The 23,608-nt window shown below is 42.2% G+C and overlaps 1 protein-coding gene across 6 annotated transcripts in view; it reads left to right on the top strand.

The window, feature by feature from the left end:
* LOC141086571 (NXPE family member 2-like) overlaps positions 1 to 23,195 on the top strand; it is a 724,795-nt gene extending 701,600 nt beyond the window's left edge. For all 6 annotated transcript variants that reach the window (XM_073572721.1, XM_073572724.1, XM_073572718.1 and 3 more), the window contains one exon: positions 22,300 to 23,195. In XM_073572721.1, coding sequence (XP_073428822.1) covers positions 22,300 to 22,835 — 536 coding nt within the window. In that variant the 3' untranslated portion in view covers positions 22,836 to 23,195. The remainder of the gene's footprint in view (positions 1 to 22,299) is intronic.
* Positions 23,196 to 23,608: the final 413 nt, after the last annotated feature.

Raw genomic sequence — 23,608 nt, 5'->3', positions numbered from 1 at the left:
ATTATCTCTGTCAGTCCCATAGATAATGAATGGAATGTTTGGTGTGCCTCTGAGGACATTACTACATTCTAATGGGGCATTTTCTGAAACCTGTTTATAGAATCAGAAAGCTTCCAGTAGTCAGAACCAGTGGTGCATCTAGAGTCTGATGGGTCCCCACTGCAAAACTTTGACATGGTCCCCCACCTTCATGTTGGTCAGATGTATGGGCTCTTGTAGCATTCTAAGCCCAATAAGTATATGTGTGGCGTCCCCATTATGTAGTAATGTCCCCCTCCTTTACTAATGCCCCCCATCTTGGACCCTGGCCCTTATAGATATATATATATATATATATATAATCTCCCATCATAGGTCTCATCCTGGTATATATGTCCCCATCCAGGTATATATGCCAGACATCCTGGGCCCCTTCTTGGTATATATGTCTCCCCTCATGGGCCCCTTTCTGAAATATATGTCCCCCCACCCTAGGCCCCTTCCTGGTATAGATGTCCCCATTCTGGTATATTTGCCCCTTCCTGGTATACATGTCCCACATCATGGGTTCTTTACTGGTATTTAAATCCATCCTGGTATATATACCCCATCCTGTAATATATGGGCTCCATGCTGGGTTATTTCCTGCTATATATGTCCCCCATCCTTGTTTTTATGTTCCCATCAAGGCTCCCTTTCTGATATATATGTCTTTCATTATAGACCCCTTCCTAGTATATATGTCCCTCATCCTAGTGTAGTTTCCTAGTTTCCTCCATCCTGGGCCTGTTCCTCGTATATATATCCCCCTCCATGGGCTCCTTCCTGGTATATATATCCATCCTGGTATATATACCTCATCCTGATATATATGATCTCCATCTTGGATTCCTTTCTATTATATACAGTGGGCAAAATAAAAATTTGATACACAGTCGATTTTGCAAGTTTTCCCACCTACAAAGAATGGAGATGTCTGAAATTTTTATTGTAGATACACTTCAACTATGAGAGACAGAATCTAAAAAATGAAGAAAGTCATTGAATGCTTTTTATATAATCAAATTGCATTTTATTGTATGAATTAAGTATATGATACAAGACAAAACAGAACTTAATATTTGGTATAGAAACTTTTGTTTTTGCGATTACAGAGGTTTCCTGTAGTTCTTGACAAAGTTTGCACACACACAGCAGCATGGATTTTGTGCCACTCCTTTATACAGATCTTCTCCAGATCTTTCAGGTTTTGAGGCTGTCGCTGGGCAACATTGATTTTCAGCTCCCACCAAAGATTTTCTAATGGGTTCAGGTCTGAAGCCTCGGTAGGCCATTCCAGGACCTTGAAATGCTTCTTATGGACACACTGCTTTGCTGCTCTGGTTGTATGCTTCAGGTCATTGTCATGCTGGAAGACCCAGCCACTACCCATCTTCAATGTTCTTACCGTGGGAAGGAAGTTGTTGGCCAAAATCTTGCGATACATGACTCCATCCATCCACCCTCCAATATGTTGCCGTCGTCCTGTCCCCTTTGCAGAAAAGCACCCCTCCAGTATGGTGTATCCCCCACCATTCTTCACGGTTGGTATGATGTTCTTGGGGTTATACTCATCCTTTTTTTCCTCCAAACAAGGAGAGTGGCATTGATATCAAAAAGATCCATATTGGTCTCAGCTGACCAAATTACATTCTCCCATGCCTCCCCTCGATCATCCAGATTGAACTTCACATGGGCCTGGACATATGCTAGCGTGAGCAGGGGGACCTTGCATGTCCTGCTGGATTTTAATCCATAATGATATAGTGTGTTACATATGGTAATGTTTGAGACTGTGGTGCCAGATCTCTTCAGGTCATTGACCAGGTCCTCCCATGTAGTTCTTTTCTGATTTTTGACCTTTATCAGAATCATGCTTACCCCATGAGGCGAGATCTGGCATGGAGCCCCAGAACAAGGAAGACTGACAGTTATCTTATGTTTCTTCCATTTTCTAAGAATTGTGCCAACAGTTGTTGCCTTCTCACCAAGCTGCTTGCCTATTGTCCTGTAGCCCATCCCAGCCTTGTGCAGGTCTACAATTTTGTCTCTTGTGTTCTTAGACAGCTCCTAGGTCTTGGCCATGGTATATGGCCAAGAGCAGTAAAAAAGGATTTTGGGGTATCTCAAAAGCAAAAGAAAAGTCAAAGATGCTACAGCACTTTTACAGGATGAAAAGGGTCAAAAGTGATGTTGAGAAGGCTGAACTTTTAAATTCCTATTTTGCATCTGTGTTCTCTAAGAAAGCCATTGTAACATGAACAGATCTTCACGGTGCCATCATAGGAATACAAGAATCCACACTATCCATAAAAAGAAAAATGATGAGGGAATACTTAACTAATTTAAATAAATTTAAATCTCCTGGTCCAGATGAATTACTTCCTAGGGTACTGAAAGAGTTTGCAGAGGAAGTTGCCAAACCACTAGCCAGAATCTTTGAAAAATCCTGCAAAACTGGAGAAGTCCCAGGAGATTGGAGAAGGGCAAATGTCCCTATTTTCAAAAAAAAGAAATAAGATGGAGTCAGTAAATTACAGGCCAGTGAGTCTTAATTCTATACCAGGAAAGATCTTTGAACAAATTATTAAACAGCATTTATGTAATACAGTAATTATCCAGAGAATAAAGAGAAAGGATTCAGAAGGCTCTAGATAAGCTTGAACAATGGGCAATGACTAATAGAATGGTATTTAAGAAGGAGAAATGCAAGACTCTATATCTGGGCAATAAAAACAAAGATTGCATTTATAGAATGGGAGGAATAGAACTAAGCACCAGCACGTGTGAAAAATACTTGGGTATTCTAATAGATCACAGACTGCACATGAGTTAGCAGTATGATGCAGCAGCAAAAAAAGGCAAACAAAGTTCTAAGATGTATTAAGAGAAGCATACAGTCTAGATCATGTGAAGTAATTATCCCCCTCTACTCCTCCTTCATCAGGCCTTATCTGGAATACTGTGTCCAATTCTGGGCACCACATTTTAACCCCTTACGCTGACGGGATAGTACATCAGCGGTCAGTGTCCCCGGCGGTGAGCCCACCTCAAAGCCACGACATGTCAGCTGTTTTAAACAGCTGACATCTGCCTGCAATAGGCACGAGCAGAATCGCAATCCGCTCGCGCCTATTAACTAGTTAAATCCTGCTGTCAAACGCCGACAGCGGGCATTTAACTAGAGGTTCCGGGGCACGGCCGGAAATGAGCGCATCACCGACCCCGTCACGTGATCGGGGGTCAGCGATGCGTTGTCATGACAACCAGAGGTCTCCTCGAGAACTCTATGGTTGTTGATGGCAGATTGTTATGAGCACCACCCTGTGGACGGCACTCATAGCAATGCTGTGTTTCTGCTACATATAGGTGATCTGAGCATCACCTATATGTACCACAGCCGATCAAGTATGGGACGCTTCTAGTCTCCCATGGAGGCTATTGAAGCATGCCAAAAGTAAAAAAAGTGTTTAAAATAAAAAAATAAAAAAAATAAAAGCTTAAATCACCTCCCTTTCGCCCCAATCAAAATAAAGCAATAAAAAAAATATCAAACCTACATATATTTGGTATCACCATGTTCAGAATCACCCGATCTATTAATAAAAAAAAGGATTAACCTGATCGCTAAACGGCATAGCAAAAAAAAGAATCAAAATGCCAGAATTACATTATTTTGGTCACCACGACATTGCATTAAAATGCAATAATGGGCGATAAAAAAAACGTATCTGCACAAATGTGATATCATTAAAAAGATCAGCTTGACACGCAAAAAATAAACCCTCACCCGACCTGAGATCAAGAAAAATGGAGATGCTACGGGTCTCGGAAAATGGCACAATTTTTTTTTTAGCAAAATTTGGAATTTGTTTTCACCACTTAGATAAAAGAGAACCTAGACATATTTGGCGTTGAGGAACTTGTAATGACCTAGAGAATCATAATGGCAGGTTAGATTTAGAATTTAGTGAACCTAGCAAAAAAGCCAAACAAAAAACAAGTGTGGGATTGCACTTTTTTTGCAATTTCACTGCACTTGGATTTTTTTTCCCATTTTCGAGTACACGACATGGTAAAACCAATGTGTATTTCAAAACTACAACTTGTTCCGCAAAAAATATGCCCTCATATGGCTATACTGACAGAAAAATAAAAAAGTTATGGCTCTGGGAATAAGGGGAGCAAAAAACGAAAATGCAAAAACGAAAAAAGCTCCGGTCATTAAAAGGTTAAAAAGACACTGAAAAGCTGGAGCAAGTTCAGAGAAGAGCTACTAGGGTGGTAAACGGACTGCAAAGTATGTCCTACAAGGAATGGTTAAAGAATTTGTGAATGTTTACCTTGCAAAAAAAAAAAGTGAGGAGGAGACTAAGGCTGGGGTCACACTAACCGACGCAAAATATGGTCCGTAGTTTACATGCGTAATACGGATGAATGACCCCTAAATAGTGCTCCGTATGTCATCCGTAAGCAAGGTGTGGTCACATATTTTGTGCATGTCAGCATCCGTATGTAATCCGCATGGCATCCGGATTTTCTTGCAGGCTTGCAAAATGGACATTTAACGGTTTTGAGGCCTGCTAACTATTTAAATCATTAGCCTGCACCCTATTTATTGGCTCAGGAACAGGTGGCTGCATCCATTCTGTCCATTTGTGACCTTGCCTTGACTAGGTGTGTTGCTGTTGTATGTGCAACATGGCAGACAGTCTGAGTTTCAACACAACTGAGCAGGTTCTCTTCAACTGGCTTTTGTCACGCCACTTTGGTCAACCATACCCAGTGATAGGAGGAGACGGATGTGGGTCCATCCACTTTTGAGGCAACGACTCACCAAGAGGTCATTTTCACCGCCTCTATTCTTTTCTGCGGGAGCATCTGGAAAAATTCTACCAATACTGTTGTATGAGCCTTGCAACATTTGATCTACTCTTGGAGACAGTGCGCCCTTTCAGGACGCAAGGATGCGCAAAGCTATATCTGCAGAGGAGCGAATTCTACTCACATTACGGTATGTACTACACAACCACATTCTCTATGTTTATGATGTGTTGCCCAAAGTATGTAATTTTTGCTTCTTGGACTAAGTTTAATGCCCTCATCTTATTCCAGATATATTTAACCCCTACACCCCCAAGGGTGGTTTGCACGTTCATGACCGGGCCAATTTTTACAATTCTGACCACTGTACCTTTATGAGGTCATAACTCTGGAACGCTTCCATGGATCCCGGTTATTCTGACACTGTTTTCTCGTGACATATTGTACTTCATGTTAGTGGTAAAATTTCATTCAAATAACTTGCGTTTATATGTGGGAAAAACGGAAATTTGGCAAAAATTTTGAAAATTTCGCAATTTTCCAACTTTGAATTTTTATGCCCTTAAATCACAGAGATACAGCACACAAAGAACTTGATAACTAACATTTCCCACATGTTTACTTTAGATCAGCACAATTTTGGAACCAAAATTTTTTTTTGTTAGGAAGTTATAAGGGTTAAAAGTTGACCAGCGATTTCTCATTTTTACAACACCATTTTATTTTTAGGACCACATCACATTTGAGGTCACTTTGAAGGGTCTATATGATAGAAAATACCCAAAAGTGACACCATTCTAAAAACTGCACCCCTTAAGGTGCTCAAAACCACATTCAAGAAGTTTATTAACCCTTTAGGTGCAACACAGGAATTTTTTTGAATATTTAAAAAAAAATGAACATCTAACTTTTTTTCACAAAAAAAAACTTCAGGTTCAATTTTTTTTATTTTACCAAGGGTAACAGGAGAAATTGGACTGCAAAAGTTATTGTGCAATTTGTCCTGAGTACGCTGATACCTGATATGTGGGGGGGAACGACTGTTTCGGCGCATGGCAGAGCTCAGAATGGAAGGAGCGCCGTTTGACTTTTTCAATGCAAAATTGGCTGGAATTCAGATCGGACGCCATGTCACGTTTGGAGAGTCCCTGATGTACCTAAACAGTGGAAACCCCCTACAAGTGACCCCCATTTTGGAAACTAGACCCCCCAAGGAACTTATCTAGATATGTGGTGAGAACTTTGAACCCACAAGGGCTTTACAGAAGTTTATAACGTACAGCGGTACAATTAAAAAATCATATTTTTTCCACAAAAATGATCTTTTCACCCCAATTTTTAATTTCCCAAGGGTAACAGGACCCTAAAAGTTATTGTGCAATTTGTTCTGAGTACGCTGATACCCCACATGTGGGGGTAAACCACTATTTGGGCGCATGGCAGAGCTCGGAAGGGAAGCAGCGCCATTTGACGTTTTTGGCTGGAATTGAGATCGGACACCATGTCGCGATTGGAAAACCCCTGATGTACCAAAACAGTGGAAACCCCCCACAAATGACACCATTTTGGAAACTAGACCCCCTAAGGAACTTATCTAGATGTGTGGTGAGAACTTTGAACCCCCAAGGGCTTCACAGAAGTTTATAACATAAAGCCGTACAATTAAAAAATCATATTTTTTCCACAAAAATGATCTTTTCACCCTCAATTCTTATTTTTCCAAGGGTAACAGGACCCTAAAAGTTATTGTGCAATTTGTCCTGAGTACGCTGATATCACACATGTGGGGGTAATCCACTATTTGGGCGCATGGCAGAGCTCGGAAGGGAAGCAGCGCCATTTGACGTTTTTGGCTGGAATTGAGATCGGACACCATGTCACGATTGGAAAACCCCTGATGTACCTAAACAGTGGAAACCCCCCACAAATGACACCATTTTGTAAACTAGACCCCCCAAGGAACTTATCTAGATGTGTGGTGAGCACTTTGAACCCCCAGTGCTTCACAGAAGTTTATAACGCCCGGGCGTGAAAATAAAAAAATTCGTATTTTTTCCACAAACATGATCTTTTAGTCACCATTTTTTTATTTTCCCAAGGGTACCAGGAGAAATTGGACCCCAAAAGTTGTTTTCCAATTTGTCCTGAGTATGCTGATACCCCATATGTGGGAGAAAACTACTGTATGGACACACGTCGGGGCTCGGAAGGGAAGTAGTGACGTTTTGGAATGCAGACTTTGATGGAATGGTCTGCGGGTGTCATGTTGCCTTTGGAGAGCCCCTAATGTACCTAAACAGTGGAAACCCCCCACAAATGACCCCATTTTGGAAATGAGACCCCCTAAGGAACTTATCTAGATGTGTGGTGAGCACTTTGAACCCCCAAGAGCTTCACAGAAGTTTATAATGCCCGGGCATGAAAATAAAAAATTTGTATTTTTTCCACAAACATGATCTTTTAGTCACCATTTTTTTATTTTCCCAAGGGTACCAGGAGAAATTGGACCCCAAAAGTTGTTGTCCAATTTGTCCTGAGTATGCTGATACCCCATATGTGGGAGAAAACTACTGTATGGACACACGTCGGGGCTCGGAAGGGAAGTAGTGACGTTTTGGAATGCAGACTTTGATGGAATGGTCTGCGGGTGTCATGTTGCCTTTGGAGAGCCCCTAATGTACCTAAACAGTGGAAACCCCCCACAAATGACCCCATTTTGAAAACTAGACCCCCTAAGGAACTTATCTAGATGTGAGGTGAGCACTTTGAACCCCCAAAGGCTTCACAGAAGTTTATAATGCCAGGGCACGAAAATAAAAAAATCTTATTTTTTCCACAAACATGATCAATTACTCCCCAATTTTTTCATTTTCCCAAGGGTAAAAGGAGAAATTGGACCCCAAAAGTTGTTGTCCAATTTGTCATGAGTACGCTGACACCCAATATGTGGGAGAAAACTACTGTATGGACACACGTCGGAGCTCGGAAGGGAAGCAGTGAAGCCCCTGATGTACCTAAACTATTGAAACTCCCCACAAGTGACCCCATTTTGGACACTAGGCCCCCCACGGAACTTATCTAGATGTGTGGTGAGCACTTTGAACCCCCAAGTGCTTCACAGAATTTTATAACGCTCGGATGTGAAAATAAAAAAATCATTTTTTTCCACAAAAATGATATTTTTGCCCCAAAATTTTTATTTTCCTAAGGGTAACAGGAGAAATTGGACCCCAAAAATTGTTTTGCAATTTGACCTGAGTAGGCTGATACCCTACATGTGGGGGTAAAACACTGTTTGGGCGCATGGCAGAGCTTGGAAGGGAAGGAGCACCATTTGACTTTTTCAACTCAGAATTGGCTGGAATTGAGATCAGACGCCATGTTGCATTTGGAGAGCCCCTGATGTGCCCAAACAGTGGAAACCCCCAATTCTAACTCCAACCCGAACCCCAACACACCCCTAACCCTAATCTCAGCCCTAACCCTAGCCCTAACCCTAACCCTAGCCCTAACCCTAACCCTAACCCTAGCCCTAACCCTAACCCTAACCTTAGCCCTAACCCTACCCTAACCCTAGCCCTTACCCTAACCCTAGCCCTAGCCCTAACCCTAACCCTAATGGAAAAATGGAAATAAATACATTTTTTTTATTTTATTATTTTTCCCTAACTAAGGGGGTGATAACGGGGGGTTTGATTTACTATTTATGGCGGTTTTTAGGTTTGGCAGCTGTCACACGCTAAAAGACGCTTTTTATTGTAAAAATAGTTTTTGCATCACCACATATTGAGAGCTCTAATTTTTCCGTATTTTGACCCACCGAGTCATGTGAGGTCTTATTTTTTGCGGGACGAGTTGACGTTTTTATTGGTACCATTTTTGGGCACGTGACATTTTTTGATCACTTTTTATTCCGATTTTTGGGACGCAGAATGAACAAAAACCAGCGTTTCATGAATTTCTTTTGGGGGGGTGCGTTTACACCGTTCCGCGTGCGATAAAATTGATAAAGCGGTTTTATTCTTGGGGTCAGTACGCTTACAGAGATACCTTATTTAGGTCTTTTTTTATGTTTTGTCGGTTTTATGCAATGAAAACTATTTTATATAAAAAAATCATTATTTTTGCATCGCTTTATTCTGCGAGCTATAACTTTTTTATTTTTTCACTGATGATGCTGTGTGGTGGCTCGGTTTTTGCGGGACAAGATGATGTTTTCAGTGGTACCATGGATATTTATATGCGTCTTTTTGATCGCGCGTTATTACACTTTTTGTTTGGCGGTATGATAATAAATCATTATTTTTTGCTTCGTTTTTTATTTTTATTTTTTAAGGGGTTCGATAAAGGGGTTAACTAATGGGACAGTTTTATAGGGCGGGTCGTTACGGACGCGGCGAAACCTAATATGTGTACTTTTATTGTTTTTTTGTTTTTTTATTTCTAAAAAATGGATTTATTTGGGGGAATATTTTTTTTTTTTTCTAATTTATTTGGCGATTTTTTTAAATTTATTTTAACATTTTTTTTTTTTTTTTACTTTATTAAATAGTCCCAGGTGGGACATCACTGTCCTGTGACAGATCGCTGATCTGTCACATCACAGATCACTGTGACAGATCAGCAATATGTCACAGGCACTGCAGAAGGCTTCCTCATGCCTGCGCTTTGCAGGCACTGAGGAAGCCAGCTTCCTGCAGGCCCCCGAAGGCCCCCGTCGCCATCTTGGATTCGGGGGCCTGCAGGAAAGGAGCCCAATGCAGCAGCGCTGCACATTGCGCTGCCATGGGGGGCTCAGGGAAGCAAGGAGATAGCCCCCTCCCTGCCGATGCTTCCCTTTAACCCCCGGTACACCGCGATCAAGTTTGATCACGGTGTGCAAGGGGTTAACGTGTCGGGGGCGGTCCGTGACCGCCCCTGACACATTGTGCCGGGTGTCAGCTGTGATAATCAGCTGACACCCGGCCGCGATTAGCGGCGCTCACCACGTGGGCACCGCTGATCGCGGTAGACGTACTATCCCGTCCATGGGCATAGGGGCCCGGGTCCCATGGACGGGATAGTACGTCTCATGTCAGGAAGGGGTTAAATTTACAGACCAGAATGTTATGTGTAATATGTACTTATATCACTTAGTCATTGTGCGACCAAATATATGTGTGTTAGTAGATCTAAATTATTAACAAGTTTGGTATGTATGTACCTGGTTTTTAGTTAATTTGTGCATTCTAAAATATTACATTTCTGTTGTTCTTCAGCTTCCTGTCCACTGGCCTGTTTATGCCCCCTCCACCATGAGTTTCTCATTGGAAGATCTACCATTTCTGGCATAGTCAGGTAGACATGTAGTGAAATATGGTCCAGGCTACATCAACTCATCATGCCCCAGCCCAGGATGGAAGACTGGTTGAGGATATCAAGGGACTTTGAGGAGGAATGCCAGTTTCCTAATTGTATTGGGGCCATTGATGGCCGACCCTCAATACAAGTTTATAATTGTTGACATTGGGGCCTATGGAAGGACGGGAGACTCTAGAGACTTCAATACTTCCATTATGGGTTGGTGGCTACGCACCAACCAGTTGGATCTACCACCACCACGCCAACTACCAGGCTCCACTCAAGAATCAGTCCCTTATGTTCTTGTGGCAGATGAGGCGTTTCAGTTAACGCGCAATATCATGAGGCCATATCCCCGGCGCAACCTGGACCACCGACGCAGAATTTTTAACTTGCGCCTATCACGTGCTCGGCGACTGCTGGAGTGTTCCTTTGGCATTCTTTGTGCCAAATGGCGTGTACCCCAGTCTGCCATTCAGCTGAGTGAACAAAATGTTAATGAAGTTGTTAAAGCCTTTGTGGTTCTTCATAACTTCACCAGGATACATGATTGTTCCTCCTCTGCTGATGTTGTGCGTGGGTCGGACAATGTGCGTAGGGTGAGACCACCTATCAACCCTCAATGTAGACCGCTCTCTGGGCTCAAAGTGCGTGATATTTTCACAAATTACTTTATGTCACCTGAGGGGGAAGCTTCTTGGCAAGAGCATGCTGTGTCTATGTTATAATTTTTTGGTTTATGTCTGTCTAAATATATATATTTAAACCCCTTATGATTCTATGACTGTTTAATTGCATTGGTAAGCGTATGTTAGTATGCTGACACCGTTTTTTTGAATTGAGACAGAGACGTAAAATGTAGTAGACAAATGTTTACTTTTGCCTTTTTTTTTTTAAGCAAAACATATTATTGCCATATGAGAAATGTGGCAATGGGCCAAATTGGCCTTTGTGCAGATGTGAAAATTGGGTGCAATTAACATTTTCGGACATACAGTTGTGGCCAAAAGTATTGACACCCCTGCAATTTTGTTAGATAATCATAGAATCATAGAATCGTAGAGTTGGAAGGGACCTCCTGGGCCATCTGGTCCAACCCCCTGCTCAAAGCAGGATTCGCTAAATCATCCCAGTCAGATGTCTGTCCAGCCTCTGTTTGAAGACTTCCATTGAAGGAGAACTCACCACTTCTCGTGGCAGCTTGCTCCACTCATTGATCACTCTAACTGTCAAAAAGTTTTTTCTAACATCTAATCTGTGTCTCCTCCCATTCAGTTTCATCCCATTGCTTCTAGTCTTTCCTTGTGGAAATGAGAATAAAGTTGATCCTTCTACAATGTGACAGCCCTTTAGATATTTGTAGACAGCTATTAAGTCTCCTCTCACTCTTCTCTTTTGCAAACTAAACATTCCCAAATCCTGCAACCTTGCCTCATAAGACATAGTTTGCAGACCGGTCACCATTCTGGTCGCTCTTTTCTGAACTTGCTCCAGTTTGTTGATGTCTTTTTTAAAATGTTGTGCCCAAAACTGGACACAATATTCCAGATGAGGTCTGACCAAAGAGGAGTAGAGGGAAATAATGACTTCACGTGATCTAGACTGTATGCTTCTGTTAATACATCCTAAAATTGCATTTGCCTTTTTTGCTGCTGCATCACACTGTTGACTCATATTCAGTCTGTGATCTATTAGTATACCCAAGTCTTTTTCACATGTGCTGTTGCTTAGCCCTATTCCTCCCATTCTGTATATGCTTTTTTCATTTTTATTGCCAAGATGTAGTACTTTGCATTTTTCCCTGTTAAAAACCATTCTGTTAGTTGCTGTCCACTTCTCCAGTTTATTTATATCTTTTTGAATCCTCTCTCTCTCTTCTCTAGTATTAGCTATCCCTCCTAGCTTTGTGTCATCAGCAAATTTAATCAGTTTGCCCTCAATTCCTTCATCTAAATCGTTGATAAAGATGTTGAACAATACAGGGTCCAGGACAGAGCCCTGTGGTACCCCACTTGAGACATTCTTCCAACTGGATGTGCAGCCATTTACGACCACTCTTTTGGGTCCGATCACTAAGCCAGTTATGAATCCACCTAACAGTTGCCTTGTCCATTCCATACTTAGTCATTTTTTCAATAAGGATTGTATGAGATACTTTGTCAAATGCTTTGCTGAAGTCAAGATATACGATATCTACAGCATTTCCTTGATCCACCCAATCTTTAATTCCATCATAGAAGGAAATTAAGCTAGTCTGACATGACTTATTAGTTGCAAACCCATGCTGACTCTGTTTAATCACTTCATTGTTATCCAAGTACTGACATACATGTTGTTTAATTATTTGTTCAAAGATCTTTCCTGGTATAGAAGTCAGACTCACCGGCCTACAGTTGCCTGGGTCCACCTTCTTCCCCTTTTTGAAGATAGGAACAACATTTGCTCTTCTCCAGTCTTCTGGGACTTCTCCTGTTCTCCAAGAATTTTCAAAGATTATGGAGAGGGGTTCAAAAATTTCTTCTGCTATCTCCTTCAGTACTCTGGGGTGTAATTCATCTGGACCTGGAGACTTGAATTCATTTAGGTTAGCTAAGTGTTTCCTCACTATCTTTCTGTTTATAGATATCCTGGATTCTTCTATTCCCTTAATAGGAGAGTGAAGAACAGTTGATGTTACATTTCCTTTCTGAGAGAAAACAGATGTAAAATAGGAATTTAAAAGTTCGGCCTTCTCAACATCCTGTCTTACCATTTCTTCATTTTCATCCTGTAAAAATCCTATAGCATCTTTGACTTTTCTTTTACTTTTGACATATCCCCAAAATCCTTTATTATTGCTCTTGACATCTCTTGCAAGCCTCAATTCATTGTCAGCTTTACATAATCTGATTTGTGCCCTGCAGGTTCTGCAGACAGCATTATATTCTTATTTCGATATGCCTCCCTCTTTCCATTTTATAAACATTTTTTTCTTCCTTTTTAGCATGTGCTTAAGTTCTGTGTTCATCCATCCTGGCTTCCTTAAATGCTTCCTATTCTTCCCTCTTTTCGGAATTGTTAACAATTGTGCTTTGAGAATTTCATTTTTCAAGATTTCCCATCCTTCCTGGACGTTTTTGTCTTTAAGGATATCCAGCCATTGGATCCCTCCAATTCTCTTTCTGAATCCCTTAAAATCTGCCTCTCTGAAATCTAACCTTGACGTCTGAGTCTTCACAGGTCTTCCTCCTCTAGTTATCCAAAATTCTAAAATACCATGGTCGCTACCTCCTAGTACTCAGTTTCTTCCTGAAAATGATTGCAAACACAAATTCTTTGGTATTATTATCTTCATTTAATTTGTCTTAAATGAAAAAAACACAAAAAGAAGTGTCCTAAAGCCAAATTTGATATAATTCCACACCAAACATAAAAAAGAGGGTGGACAAAAGTATTGGCACTGTTCGAAAAATCATGTGATGTTTCTCTAATTTGTGTAATTAACAGCACCTGTAACTTACCTGTGGCACCTAATAGGTGTTGGCAATAACTAAATCACACTTGCAGCCAGTTGACATGGATTAAAGTTGACTCAACCTCTGTCCTGTGTCCTTGTGTGTACCACATTGAGCATGGAGAAAAGAAAGAAGACCAAAGAACTGTCTGAGAACTTGAGAAACCAAATTGTAAGGAAGCATGAGCAATCTCAAGGCTACAAGTCCATCTCCAAAGACCTGAATGTTCCTGTGTCTACCGTGCACAGTGTCATCAAGAAGTTTAAAGCCCATGGCACTGTGGCTAACCTCCCTAGATGTGGACGGAAAAGAAAAATTGACAAGAGATTTCAACGCAAGATTGTGCGGATGTTGGATAAAGAACCTCGACTAACTTCCAAACAAGTTCAAGCTGCCCTGCAGTCCAAGGGTACAACAGTGTCAACCCGTACTATCCGTCGGCGTCTGAATGAAAAAGGGACTGTATGGTAGGAGACCCAGGAAGACCCCACTTCTTACCCCGAGACATAAAAAAGTGAGACTGGAGTTTGCCAAAACTTACCTGAAAAAGCCTAAAACGTTTTGGAAGAATGTTCTCTGGTCAGATGAGACAAAAGTAGAGCTTTTTGGGCAAAGGCATCAACGTAGACTTTACAGGAGAAAAAAAGAGGCATTCAAAGAAAAAATCACAGCCCTACAGTCAAACATAGCGGAGGTTCCCTGATGTTTTGGGGTTGCTTTGCTGCCTCTGGCACTGGACTGCTTGACCGTGTGCATGGCATTGTGAAGTCTGAAGACTACCAACAAATTTTTCAGCATAATGTAGGGCCCAGTGTGAGAAAGCTGGGTCTCCCTCAGAGGTCATGGGTCTTCCAGCAGGACAATGACCCAAAACACATTTCAAAAAGCACTAGAAAATGGTTTGAGAGAAAGCACTGGAGACTTCTAAGGTGGCCGGCAATGAGTCCAGACCTGAATCCCATAAAACACCTGTGGAGAGATCTAAAAATGGCAGTTTGGAGAAGGCACCCTTCAAATATCAGGGACCTGGAGCAGTTTGCCAAAGAAGAATGGTCTAAAATTCCAGCAGAGCATTGTAGGAAACTCATTGATGGATAACGGAAGTGGTTGGACGCAGTTATTTTGGCTAAAGGTTGTGCAACCAAGTATTAGGCTGAGGGTGCCAATACTTTTGTCTGGCCCATTTTTGGAGTTTTGTGTGAAATGATCAATGTTTTGCTTTTTGCTTCATTCTCTTTTGTGTTTTTTCATTTAAGACAAATTAAATGAAGATAATAATACCAAAGAATTTATGTTTGCAATCACTTTCAGGAAGAATCTGAGTATTATCTGACAAAATTGCAGGGGTGTCAATAATTTTGGCCACAACTGTATAAATCAAACAAAATACCATTAGGCAATAACAAAATGGCAATATTATAAATTTTGGTACATCGGGGGAGGAGAAGGCAGAAGACCAGCCTGTGCTTGCTGCTGGCTACTTTGCCCAACTTGGCCATCGCCCTGTGTGGGGGCATACTGTTGCCCATGATGTGGGCAGTGCACTGCCTCCTGGGATTGTGCTTGGTACTGGCCAGAGTGATACTGGAGAGGGGCCTCTTGTTGGGTCTGGTAGGCCCGTGTCTCATACCCACCAATATAGCCATGTCGTCCCCAACCAGGTTGGGACCAGCCTCCAACACTGGGTGGGAACAAGTGGCCATATTGGTGAGGTTGGCTAGAGCCAGACATATGTGGCTGCTGTTGGAAAGGTTGGGTAGGGGGAGGAAGTGGGTGAGGTGTAGGCCCACGTATTTGAGGATCCTCAGAGCCTGCTTGAGCAAGCATGTGTGTGGGGTGTCTAAGGCGCATTAGATTTCTTTTCTGGGTGAAAGCTGCCACCTCTCCAGATATTCAAATAACTCATATGGAGTATTGGGGTGTGTGCTTGCATCAAGCAGGATCTGAAAACATCCTCGAATACGGAGACTCACCTCTCGGGAAAGGGCATGAAGATAAAGGGCAAGGCTGCCTGAGTATGCCTCCTCGCCATTATCATTATTGACTCTAGCCAGATAGTTCAGTACCTCTGTGTCCCGATTGGTACGGGTATCTTGGGCAGGGATATGGCACCTTCTTCTTCCTCCCCGGGATGGTCCAGCAGGCTGTGGGGAGCCCCGGATCTGGCCAGTTGGGCTGCTGCTCATGTTGCCCTTATCCTCCTGTATGGGTGATGGTGCAGCAGCAGACGGTCCTGCTTGTGCATGTGGTCCTGGTGGTGGAGTTGGTGGCGCAGGCACTGTGTTTTCCTGAGAGGAATCTTCACCCATGCTTCTTGGAGGGGAAGAAGATGGGCCAGCCACCTCTCTCTGTAAGGTTGGACTGAATTCTGTTATGAAATAGAACATAGCCAAAAATAAATCAATTGTTTTGGCCCAGGTAAAGTATCTGTGTAATGTGGTGTGAGGTATCTACTTACGGTCTCAGATCCAGAATAGGAGCGAGGAAGGAGAGGCGGTGATAATAGATGTATTTCCTCTTTATGTGGCCTGCATCACCACTCCTGGACTGCTGCTGACGTTCCCGCCTGTATTGGTCGCGGATGCTGCACCAGCGTCTCATCACATCTTCCACTGCAATGTGACAGGAAATGTTCTCAATTTCACATATTTGATAGGTCAAATTTGCTACCAGTAGCCTAGGCATGTGGCATTCTGGAGTGTGCTTTCTACCCAAGGTGGCATATATAATTGGGGCATCCAGGCCAGATACACAGGGGCACAATAGTTCATGTATCAAGTAACTACACTTAATAACTTGGTTGGCTAGGAGGATGAGGAGCTTGTGGGCTGGGCCAAATTATGGCAGTGTAAAACCATGGGTCACATCAAAATCTACCCGCCTCATGAGGCAAAAAGTACAAGCACAGGAAGGGGGGGGCTGATTCTAAATGCATTTTTTGAAGTGAGGTAATTTTAAACAGTTTTTGGGTTGTACTTACTCAGTTGCTGCTGCTCCTCACGTGGCCGATCACCAAAATCGTGAAACATCTGGCGACATATGCGCCTCCATGACGCCTCCTTTCTTGCCCGGTTGGCATAATCGGCTTCACGTTGGTCCCAGATTTCTGGCAGCTTCTGCACTAAGACAATCAGCATGTGTATTTCTCGCAAGTCACACGTGTGGTCCGTGTGTAATCCATTTTTTTTGCGCACCCATTTGTCCGTGTGTAATACGTGCTTTTAACGCCTCTCACTCGTCCGTATTCCTCTCTAGTGTGACCCCGGCCTTAATAGCCATCTACAAATATCTGAAGAGATGTCAAAGTGTAGCAGGATCATCATTAGGCCGGGGTCACACTAGAGAGGAATACGGACGAGTGAGAGGCGTTAAAAGCACGCATTACACACGGAGAAATGATTCTCTATGGGGCAGCTCCCAACAGCCGTATAATTCTTGCCCGTATTCTACGGTCCGTGCCAATCGCAGCATGCTGCGATTGTCAGCATACTACGCCCGTAGCACGCCAATGCAAGTCTATGGGCGCGCAAAAAAAATGGATTACACACGGACCACACGTGTGACTTGCGAGAAATACACAGGTCTTTTGGCAGGTGACAGGAAATGGGCCAATCCATCATCAGGAAGCTTAGACATGCAAATGAGCTCAAAAAGCGCTCCAGTCATCCAGGAACTAAACCTCAATGGAGTCCTGCAGCGTCATGGCGCCATATTTTCTCAGTGTGGAGATGCTGATTGTCTTAGTGCAGAAGCTGCCAGAAATCTGGGACCAACGTGAAGCCGATTATGCCAACCGGGCAAGAAAGGAGGCGTCATGGAGGCGCATATGTCGCCAGATGTTCCACGATTTTGGTGATCGGCCACGTGAGGAGCAGCAGCAACTGAGTAAGTACAACCCAAAAACTGTTTAAAATTACCTCACTTTAAAAAATGCATTTAGAATCAGCCCCCCCCTTCCTGTGCTTGTACTTTTTGCCTCATGAGGCGGGTAGATTTTGATGTGACCTATGGTTTTGCACTGCCATAATTTGGCCCAGCCCACAAGCTCCTCATCCTCCTAGCCAACCAAGTTATTAAGTGTAGTTACTTGATACATGAACTATTGTGCCCCTGTGTATCTGGCCTGGATGCCCCAATTATATATGCCACCCTGGGTAGAAAGCACACCCCAGAATGTCACATGCCTAGGCTACTGGTAGCAAATTTGACCTATCAAATATGTGAAATTGAAAATATTTCCTGTCACATTGCAGTGGAAGATGTGATGAGACGCTGGTGCAGCATTCGCGACCAATACAGGAGGGAACGTCAGCAGCGGTCCAGGAGTGGTGATGCAGGCCACATAAAGAGAAAATACATCTATTATGACCGCCTCTCCTTCCTCGCTCCTATTCTGGATCTGAGACCGTAAGTAGATACCTCACACCACATTACACAGATACTTTACCTGGGCCAAAACAATTGATTTATTTTTGGCTCTGTTCTATTTCATAACAGAACTCAGTCCAACCTTACGGAGAGAGGAACTGGCTCAGATACCGAGCCCATCATAGATCCTGGGTCTGTAGGGGATGAGGTGGCTGGCCCATCTTCTCCCCCTCCAAGAAGCATGGGTGAAAATTCCTCTCAGGAAAACCCAGTGCCTGCGCCACAAACCCCACCACCAGGACCACATCCACAAGCAGGACCGTCTGCAGCTGCACCATCAGCCATACAGGAGGAGCAGGGCAACATGAGCAGCAGCCCAAATGGCCAGATCCGGGGCTCCCCACAGCCTGCTGGACCATCCCGGTGAGGAAGAAGAAGGCGCCATATCCCTGCCCAAGATACCCGTACCAATGTGGACATTGGGTACTGAACTATCTGGCTAGAGTCAATAACGATGATGGCGTGGAGGCATACTCACGCAGACTGGCCCTTTATCTTCATGCCCTTTCCCGTGAGGTGAGTCTCCGTATTCGAGGATGTTTTCAGATCCTGCTTGATGCAAGCACACACCCCAATACCCCATATGAGTTATTTGAATATCTGGAGAGGTGGCAGCTTTCACCCAGAAATCTAATGTGCCTTAGACACCCCACACACATGCTTGCTCAAGCAGGCTCTGAGGATCCTCAAATACATGGGCCTACACCTCACCCCCTTCCTCCCCCTACCCAACCTTTCCAACAGCAGCCACATATGTCTGGCTCTAGTCAACCTCACCAATATGGCCACTTGTTCCCATCCAGTGTTGGAGGCTGGTCCCAACCTGGTTGGGGACGACATGGCTATATTGGTGGGTATGAGACACGGGCCTACCAGACCCAACAAGAGGCCCCTCTCCAGTATCACTCTGGCCAGTACCAAGCACAATCCCAGGAGGCAGTACACTACCCACATCATGGGCAACAGTATGCCCCCACACAGGGCGATGGCCAAGTTTGGCAAAACAGCCAGCAGCAAACACAGGCTGGTCTTCCGCCTTCTCCTCCCCTGACGTACCAAAATTTATAATTTTGCTATTTTGTTATTGCCTAATGGTATTTTGTTTGTTTTATATGTCCGAAAATGTTAATTGTACCCAATTTTCACATCTGCACAAAGGCCAATTTGGCCCATTGCCACATTTCTCATATGGCAATATGGCAATAATATGTTTTGCTTCAAAAAAAAAAAAAAAGGCAAAAGTAAACATTTGTCAACTACATTTTACGACTCTGTCTCAATTCAAAAAAACAGTGACAGCATACTAACATACGCTTACCAATGCAATTAAACAGTCATAGAATCATAAGGTGTTTAAATATATATATTTAGACAGACATAAACCAAAAAATTATAACCTAAACACAGCATGCTCTTGCCAAGAAGATTCCCCCTCAGGTGACATAAAGTAATTTGTGAAAATATCACGCACTTTGAGCCCAGTGAGCGGTCTACTTTGAGGGTTGATAGGTGGTCTTGCCCTACGCACATTGTCCGACCCACGCACAACACCAAACAGAGGAGGAACAATCATGTATCCTGGTGAAGTTATGAAGAACCACACAGGCTTTAACAACTTCATTAACATTTTGCTCACTCAGCTGAATGGCAGACTGGAGTACCCGCCATTTGGCACAAAGAATGTCAAAGGAACACTCTACCAGTCGCCGAGCACGTGATAGGCGCAATTTAAAAATTCTGCGTCGGTGGTCCAGGTTGCGCCGGGGATATGGCCTCATGACATTGCGCGTTAACTGAAATGCCTCATCTGCCACAAGGACATAAGGGACTGATTCTTGAGTGGAGCCTGGTAGCTGGTGTGGTGGTGGTAGATGCAACTGGTTGGTGCGTAGCCACCAACCCATAATGGAAGTATTGAAGACTCTATAGTCTCCGTCCTTCCATAGGCCCCAATGTCAACAATTATAAACTTGTATTGAGGGTCGGCAAGAGCCAACAATACAACAGAAAAGTATTGTTTATAATTGTAGAATTGGGAGCCAGAGTTCGGCGGCTTACACACCCGGATATGTTTGCTATCAAATTAACTAAAAACCAGGTACATACATACCAAACTTGTTAATAATTCAGATCTACTAACACACATATATTTGGTCGCACAATGACTAATGACTAAGTGATATTCAGTACTTATTACACATAACATTCTGGTCTGTAAGTTTAAATATATCTGGAATAAGATGAGGGCATTAAACTTAGTCCAAGCAGCAAAAAATACATACTTTGGGCAACACATCATGAACATAGAGAATGTGGTTGTGTAGTACATATCGTAATGTGAGTAAAAGTCGCTCCTCTGCAGATATAGCTTTGTGCATCCTTGTCTCCTGAAAGGTTATCCCAGAGCGCACTGTCTCCAAGAGTAGATCAAATGTTGCAATGCTCATGCGACAGTATTGGTAGAATTTTTTCGGATGCTCCCGCAGACAAGAATAGAGGCTGTGAAAATGACCTCTTGTGAGTCGTTGCCTCAAAAGTGGATGGACCCACCTGCGTCTCCTCCTCCGCGGATCCACTATCACTGGGTATGGTTGACCAAAACGGCGTAACAAAAGCCAGTTGAAGAGAACCTGCTCAGTTGTATTGAAACTCAGACTGTCTGCCATGTTGCACATACAACAGCAACACACCTAGTCAAGGCAAGGTCACAAATGGACAGAATGGAGGCAGCCACCTTTTCCTGAGACGATAAATAGGGTGCAGGCTAATGATTTAAATAGTTAGCAGGCCTCAAAACCGTTAAATGTCCATTTTGCAAGCCTGCGAGAAAATATCGCCATACGGATTACATACGGATGCTGACATGCGCAAAATACGCGACCACACCTTGCTTATGGATGACATACGGAGCACTATTTAGGGGTCATTCATCCGTATTACGCATGTAAACTACGGACCTTATTTTGCGTCGGTTAGTGTGACCCCGGCCTTATTCTCATTTGCTGCATCAAGAGGTGAATTGTCCTTCAATGGAAGTTTTCAGAGGATGGACAGACATGTGTCAGAGATGGTTTAGTGAATCCTGCATAGAGTAGGGGGTTAGACACAATGACCCTTGAGTTCCTTTCTAACTCTAATATTCTATATTTCTATGGTGGAGAGGTTGGAGTATGATTGAGTGTTTGGACAGGTGTCTTTTATACAGGTATCAAGTTTAAATAGGTGCAATTAATACAGGTATTGAATGCAGAGTAGGAGTACTTCTTTAAGAAAAACTAACATGTCTGCGAGAGCCAGAATTTTTGCTGGTTGGTAGGTGATCAAATACTCATTTCATGCAATATAATGCAGATTAATTATGTAAAAATCATAGACCGTGATTTTCTGTTTTTTTTACTTTTTTAGATTCTGTCTTTAACAATTGAAGTGCACCTACAATAAAAATTACAGATCTCTCCATTCTTTGTAGGTCAGAAAACTTGCAAAATTGGCCGTATATCAAACGCTTATTTTTCCCACTGTATGTCCTCGTTCTTCCACTGTTCTCTAATGCATAAAAAACACATTCTACTCCCATTCCTGGCTCTCATGTCACACGGCGTCCTCGTCTGTAGCTGGCATAGAGGACAACAGATAACATTGGCGTGCCTGCTGTGGGCAACGTTTGATGTCACTGCCATGTGCTACCTTCCAATGTCAGCTGCTGGCCTCTGATTCGTAGGCAGCGTGTATTGCAATGCAGAGACCCGGCGATACATATCAGCAGGAGGTCTATCCCTGAATGAACACCCAGCTTTAAATAGCTGAGCCCCTTCCAGCATGGACCTGGTCGCGATCGCACCCTCTACAACTGCGATCCTTACTCTCCTGGTAAAACCCCCAGAGATTAACAAGTAATTGCCTATCTTGGGATCAGATAATATAGGTATGATCCCAACTCTGTAAGTTAAGTAAGTCCAATTAAATTGAAATTGACACAACTAGATAGACATTCTCTATATAAATTATATTATATGAACATGACTATGTAATAAAATTAGTTTTGGAATTGTAATTCATTTGATTTCTGTTTTATAACATTTTATATGTAATATTTTAGTTAATTATGTTATTATGTTAATAACAATTTAAGCAAATTACTTTAATGAACTATTTTGACGTTAAAAGCAATTCATTTTTTTTCTCTCGTTTTCAGCACTTAAGTTGTTTAATAATCATGGAATTAGTTGGCATAAGACATATTTAGAATTCGATATGACCAATCAAATTTACATGCAGTGGAAGAAGCATGGACACCCCTTCGTTACTCAGAACTTCTTTTCAGTGAAGGACCATGCCTATATCGCTAATGAAATAGACAAAATTGGTGGAGGTGCTAACACAATAATCGTCATTTCTGTAGGACACCATTTCCGACCTTTTCCTCTTGGCCTGTTCATCAGGAGAGCTCTTAATATTCGTAAAGCAATTGAAAATTTATTTGTAAGAAGCCCGGATACAAAAGTCATCGTAAAGACAGGAAACATCAGGGAATTAAATAACGATGTTGAACGATTTAGTGATTTTCATGGATACATTCAATATCTCTTGGTGAAGGACATCTTCAAGGGACTTAACATAGGTGTAATTGATGCTTGGGACATGACCACAGCCTATGGATCATATCATGTCCATCCACCAGAAATAGTCATTAAAAATCAAATCAATCTGTTTCTTTCTTACATTTGTTAATTATGTGTTATGTGTATGTGTTATTTTTTTTGGGACACAGATACATTTAGAAAAGGTCAATCTTTTGTGATATTTTATTAGAAACAAAATATAAGGACAATCATTCTTTTTACTAGAAAAAGGACTATCATGTAGCAAAGATTTGTACATGTCTTAAAAAATTGCTTTTAGTTTAATATTTCAGGTTTTTAAATGTATCCTTAGTAGTTAATGCTTATTATTTTTGTTCTGCTGTTTAGTGTTAATGTATTTAGATTCCTAGAATAAAGGTATATTGATTACACATTGACAAACTGCAAAATTATGTTCAAATGGGGTTAAAACATTTCTATATGAGATACGTTGATTAGATCTTGCAGTCATATTGGGTGGGGTACATTTTCTACCCAACTTTAGGCCAGATTCTCATACCTCTAGTACAACCACATATAGAATTAGTATTTCAGTCTAAAACTTGATCTTCATTGTCCCTTTTAAAATAGCCATATGGTCTGTAGAACAGTCATAGGTGTGATTGTTGAGCTAAACTTTAACGTGCGGCCATATCTTAGCCTGTGACCACATCGGTTGCATCAGTGATTTCAAAATGTCTCTGACAGTTGGTTGCAATGGTCATAGAAATCGTAAGAATATAGACTCCTAAAGAAACCTTTTATTAATATTATTAAATACTCTCAAAAAGAACAGAATACACTCTGAAAATAGATTATGTGTGAGATGTGATCTGTGAAAAATATTCAGGTGAAAACATAAGGTACAGGAATATGAAAATA

This window comes from Dendrobates tinctorius, unplaced genomic scaffold (assembly GCF_039654945.1).
Source record: "Dendrobates tinctorius isolate UK_male_01 unplaced genomic scaffold, ASM3965494v1 ptg000032l, whole genome shotgun sequence".
NCBI lineage: Eukaryota > Metazoa > Chordata > Amphibia > Anura > Dendrobatidae > Dendrobates > Dendrobates tinctorius.
Note: the sequence above shows the minus strand (reverse complement) of the source record. Positions and strands in the feature narration are given on the sequence as shown.